General features: G+C 40.4%; 1 protein-coding gene across 1 annotated transcript; it reads right to left on the reverse strand.

Annotated features, from left to right (window-relative positions):
* Positions 1-1,967: 1,967 nt before the first annotated feature.
* On the reverse strand, positions 1,968-5,583 carry LOC132056704 (splicing factor-like protein 1). Its single transcript, XM_059449009.1, has 2 exons — positions 3,192-5,583; positions 1,968-2,248 (listed from the first exon to the last, which is right to left on the reverse strand). Exon 1 carries the CDS (start codon positions 5,490-5,492, stop codon positions 3,228-3,230), a length of 2,265 nt encoding a protein of 754 aa, XP_059304992.1. The 5' UTR covers positions 5,493-5,583; the 3' UTR covers positions 1,968-2,248; positions 3,192-3,227.
* Positions 5,584-5,890: the final 307 nt, after the last annotated feature.

Below are 5,890 nucleotides of genomic sequence, written 5' to 3' on the forward strand. Positions count from 1 at the left end.
CAATCTAGACCTTCATCAGACACAGTTCAAAACTCAAGGTAAAAAAGACAAAGCAGGACCAGGGAAAGGAAGGAAAACCTGATAATATCTTATCAACATAGGTCATTTCATCATTAGATAACAAATACAACAGGCCATTTCATCAAAGAGATTACTTGGGCACATGTGCTCCTTTTTCGCCACTGAGAACAGCTAGATTAGATAAATAACTACTTTTACCTGTAAAAGAAATTTTAAAGGGGATCAGTCAAAGGATAGGGTAACATAAGCTTCGGAGTGACACTGCCTACATGAGAGACTTTTTATTGGCATAATACATAAACATGCCCTCAAACTTGGCCTTAGCTGGCAAGTATGCCCTCCAACTTTGGGTGTGCACAGGAAGGCACCTCATGACATGTCACTTATGTGGCACATTAAATTTTAGGTGTCTAGATGATCATTTTGTAAGTTGGAGTGTTCAACTGACAAAGTAGAGACAAGTTGAGGTGCCTACTTGTGCACACCCAAAGTTGGAGGGCATACTTGCCAGCTGAGGCCAAGTTTGAGGGTCTATTTATGTATTATGCCCTTTCTATTAGAAGCTTTTAAGAGAATTGCAAGTGAGGGCTAAACAATTTTAAGTGTAACAAGCAATCTTTTGAATTGACGAGCATTAACATTCTCCCGTATAGCAGAATTGCAGTTTTCACCTGATTAAAATATTAAGACCAACTGATTCCAATGGACATGAAATCCAGATTATACAAATATCTGTCTCCAGAACTCCAGACATTTGATGGATCAGTAAAGAGACAGCCAAAACTATGACAAGCAGGAATATTAAGGCATTAATGAACATAATTCCTAAGATAAGAACACACACAAGCAGCCATGACTTAGGGATCGTTTGGTCCACGGTATTAGCTATGCACTAATTGTGGGATTAATTTTGTACCATGTTTGGTAGAAGGTGGATAAATTTATACCTTGTACCAAACAAAGTATAAAGTGCATCCCAAATTCTGGGGACAACATACCATCCCCAATTCTTTCCCCAGAAAATATTAAACAAAGCAATAGAAACAAATCTCATCTCAACAAATGATTGGACGAAAGCAAAAGTCTGAAAAGCGAAAAGTAGAAAAGCCATCTCTAAGGGAGATGTAGCTCGAAATGTCTGCAACTACGCATTCACAAGAATAAAAGAAGAGATGATCATAAGGAATCACAAATATATTCCTCCTCACAAGGATCACTCGTCTTCTGCTATTTACAATGTGATTAGCCACTCTGCTGGCCAATGCTTTCCTTTTTCACTAGGACTTCCTAGGCACAAATCACAATTTAAGACAACAGTGTCCAAATTCTAAGTGATTACTACCTTCTTGCCACATCACTGCTCTTCATTGGAAGAGCATTAAAATAGTAATGTACCTGATCACCCCAATAAAAAGTTCCTACTCAAGTTGGAAATGCTCCTAATTTTCTGCTGCCCACCACACTTAAATGCTACTCATACTCCAATTAAAAAAATACTCATCCTCATTTCTCCCCGATGGGCTTCAGCTGATTCCCATTGCACACCAGACTTTGTTGATATACATCATAGAAATTCCAAAATAAAGTTTAGATCAAGATATCCTACAGGTTAAGTGATTTCAGACATAAATCAGTCCAGCACACGGTACCACATTCCAATACAAGCATCTTTTCCTGTCACAAGACATCTCGAAAATGTATCAGAATGAATAATAAAGTTAATCCAGACACATGTGATTGTAGTATCACACTATCAAATTCACATACCCTTGGGACCTTCAAAATTTGAAGACACATCACCTTTTGCGAGGAATAGCAGAGGCAAGCATCAGGCTGCTTTCTGAACTCTCGATAGTTAAATGACCACAGAACAGTAAAAGGGCTAACCAAGTTAGGAGAGAAAAGCAAAGGAGATTAGTGGTGAAGAGGGAAAAGTGGAGAGAAATACACAAACTGTCAGTGATTAGTCATCAAGAAATTCCAACAAATCATTAAAACAAAATTTGAGAAACAAAGCTGGAACGCAACCCCCAGAAACGAATCCTACAAAAAGCATAATTAATATCCATAATTCACTGATTTAATGCTCCAACACAAGCTGAAGGAACTGAACATCTCATCTCTCTGCATAACAGTACATCAAGGTTAAAGATGTGAGTCTGAAACTTCCAACAAGTAAGTCATGGCAAGAGGAAAGAAATCAGGTGAGGTGCTCCAACACATCAGCCTGCCAACATATTACAACATTAACAAAGGAGAATCGTTAAGAATGAAAATTATCAAGCAACAAATAAATTATTAAATGCTCACTGCTTCAGAAGAAATAGTGGCATTTCCTTAACAAAGAATCAAACAGAAAGGAGAAAAAGAAAAAAAGATGAACTAAACAGCAACCAAGTACTTGTGGGAAGGGCACAAGCTTTTTTTTTTTTTAGGTGAAGTTGTGGGAAGTGCACAAGCTTTGAATATAAGAATCAAACCGAAAGGGAAAAAAAAAAAAAAAAAAAAAAAAGATGAACTAAAAAGCAAACCAAGTACTTTTGGGAAGGGCACGAGCTTTTTTTTAAGTGAAGTTGTGGGAAGTGCAAAAGCTTTGAATATAGATACTTGCAATCAAGCAGAATCTCATTAAATTCTAGAATTCATAAACATATAAATCAATATACATATAAAAAGAATTAGCCTTCTGTTATGAAATTTTAATGAATTTGAAAGAAATTGTATTGAGAAGTAATCTATATGGAACTTCTGAGGCGTATATTTGTGTCAAAGGTCCTGGGATTTGGTCAGGGAGATGCAAAAATAGTACTTCAAGATCCATTACGTGTCCAAGGACTAGGTGTCCCGGGGCTAATAATCTAGGAAGAAAGGGGGGGGGGGGGGACAGATCAACCAAAGGTTTCTTTCTCCATACTTTCTTGAAAAGGTTTTCACTTTTGATCTCAAAGCTTAGATTTGAGTGTTCTTCACATAAAACACACTCATCACCATTTTCTTGTAAAAGATGGAAAACTCATCATAAGAAAGTATGAAACAACCCTTAACTGTAGAGCATACGCTTGAGGATGAGGAGGTATACATGTGTAAAGGCCTGAAAAGTGAACACCAAACAGCATAGAGCAGACCAAATAGCAAATTTGGAAACAGACAAAGTAAAAGAATTTTCCAACCTATTAATAGTGCAGGGCGATACAGCAATTGCATTATTACTTCATTTCTGACATGAACTTCTCATATTCTGAGTCCGCACCATAAGCAGGCTTCTCCGCGGATGATGGAGGTGCAGATGCTGGTGGATTTGGAGCCCAGGGAACATTGCTCATACCCTGTGAATAGTCCCCATTGGACTGGGATGCAAATGGAGGAGGTGGTGGTGGTGCGACACCATAATAAGATGAATAGCTGTATGAAGATGTTGGGTATGTAGGTTGAGCATTAGGTGGCATTGCAGTGACAGAACTACCATACACATAAGTAGGAACCGAATGAACAGGTGCACTGCTCTGAGATTGCACTCCAGGAGGATAGCTTTGCTGTGTCTCGCCAGAAGATGTATAAGTTCGTTGGTTGTCACCGGCGGAAACAGTCTGAGAAGGGGCACCAGAAGACGCAGCTGGAATCGGAGGAGGATACTGCACACCATATGGAGGATACATGGCTGAGCCAGGAGGAGGAGGAGGTGGGTAGTGGGCATATGGTGGAGGCACAGGTGGTCCCCATGGAACTGGAGCACCAGGGGGAGCATTGCCAATGGGACCACCAGCTGCATACTGCTGGGACGGGTATGCGCCCATGCCCTGATTAGGAACTGGATATGAAGGCATTGCCGGAGCAGGAGGGCCTGGAGGCACAGTAGGCTGAGGCGGCTTACCTGCAACTCTCACAGCAATGGTTCTCCCATCAAGACGGTGGCCATTCATGCTAGTTATAGCACTATTAGCTTGTTGGGCATCCGCATACTTAACAAATCCGTAACCTTTACTCAGACCACTTAGACGATCCTTTATAACTTTAGCCATCACAATGGTACCAAATGGAGAGAATAAATTGATCAAACCATCATCTTCAAGAGTAGGTGGCAAGTAACCTATGTACAAGTTTGCCTCATCAAACTCCTTTGGCTTGAGTACACTTGACCCTAAGCCAGGATGTGAACTAGCACCAACACCATCAGCATTATTATTGCTTGCCCAAGGAGGATTGCTGCCTGAATTTCCCGGGCCAAGAGCTAACGTTGCCGAGTTTTGCTTTGTTGATGATTCAGGAACTGTACCTCCCAACTCTGCCAGAAAATTCTGGTACTCATCATCCATTTTCTTGCCAGTAGTATTTTTCACTGGACAATCGATAGTGGGATGTCCCCCGTCACCACATATTTTACACAGAACATCACTCTTAAAGGTGGTGGTTCGAGAAGGACAAGCATACTGCCTATGTCCTGGTTCACCACATAGCCTACAAAACTCCTCATCTCTAATTGTTCCATTCAAAGCAGCAAGTTCTTTAAGCTGTTGCCTCTTATGTTCATTAAGCACTTCATCAACAGGCTGCAAGAGCTTGTCCACCATAGCAGCAGCAGCCTCAAGTGACTCCTGGTTCTCAGCTTCCACCAACACATGTAAATCTTCGTTCTCCGATGGGTCAGGTTTTACATTCCCCTTTTGCTGCAACCTACCCTCTTTAATCGACCCTTTGCCTCGAATCACAATCTTGGCTCCTGTCTCCTTCTCCATCCTCTTCTGAGTATTCCCTCTCGGACCAATAATCAACCCAATAAAATTATAACCAGGGTACTCCTTCATTGGAATATAAAGCTTTTTGTGAAGCTTAGGAGGCCTATAATCAGCAGGAGGCTTAAAAGCGGGGTTCTTCTTAATAATCTGGGAAATAATCTCTTGCCTTTCCCTATTCAATTTCTCTCGGGCACGATACTCCCTAGTGTTTATACGAATTCCCATATTATCATATATGGGTTCAGGAGAAGGCGAACGAGCACCTTCAGGTCTATCATCTAAAGGCATACCAGATTGTAATTTCCTACTAATTTCAAGTAATCTACTATTAAGTGCTTGTATTTCAGGATCAAACTCAGTGAAATCTTTCATGAAATCGGGCAATTGAATAACGGGCTTGGGCTCATCGTCAGCCCACCTGGACTTCCTCTTCCTCCCCCCATCATTGCTTGGTGGGTCCCAACGGCTCCTTCGTCTCCTTCGACTGCTCGTTTCTTCCTCGCCGCCTGATTGGTCCTTATCGGTGCCGCTGTTAGTGTTTGCCAATCCATTTTCCGACAACAATGGCCTGGTTTTTTGCTCCTCTTCGTGGTTATTGTTTTCCTGAGAGTTTTGGGAGTGATTGTTGTTGTAGTATGAATCCGAGTGATTTTCAGTAGGAGGATATTGAGCTACGTTTTGTGATGAGTTGTGAGCTAGGGTTTCAGAAGAAACAACTGAAGGAGATTGGGAATCCATGAGAGAGATCTAGATACAGCAAGGAATTATGGAGGTAAGAAGAAACAGGCCGTGTATTTATAGACAGTGAGGTTGTGTGGTCGGACCAAACAAGTCGTAGCCAGATCTAAGTAGGTTTAGTAGGCGTTTGGCCATACAAACCAAAAAAAAAAATTCACTTTTTTTGAAATTTTGGAGTTGGAGTTGTATTTGGCTATAATTTTTGAAATTATATTTTTTATTGAAATGTAGCTATTTTGGTTGTAAAAAAAGTGATTTTCAAGTTTTTCTTGTTTTTTAAATTCTAAAATACAACTTCAAGTTGTATTTGAAATTTTCATGGCCAAACGCTGATTTCGAAAAAAAGTAAAAAAAAAATGAATAATTCTTATGGCCAAACGGGCCCTTAGATTTGGATA

The sequence above is a fragment of the Lycium ferocissimum genome, chromosome 5, assembly GCF_029784015.1.
Source record: "Lycium ferocissimum isolate CSIRO_LF1 chromosome 5, AGI_CSIRO_Lferr_CH_V1, whole genome shotgun sequence".
NCBI lineage: Eukaryota > Viridiplantae > Streptophyta > Magnoliopsida > Solanales > Solanaceae > Lycium > Lycium ferocissimum.

Bases quoted from the DNA above. Each gene is read 5' to 3' on its own strand.
- LOC132056704 (XM_059449009.1), bottom strand. From the start codon at position 5,492: ATGGATTCCCAATCTCCTTCAGTTGTTTCTTCTGAAACCCTAGCTCAC.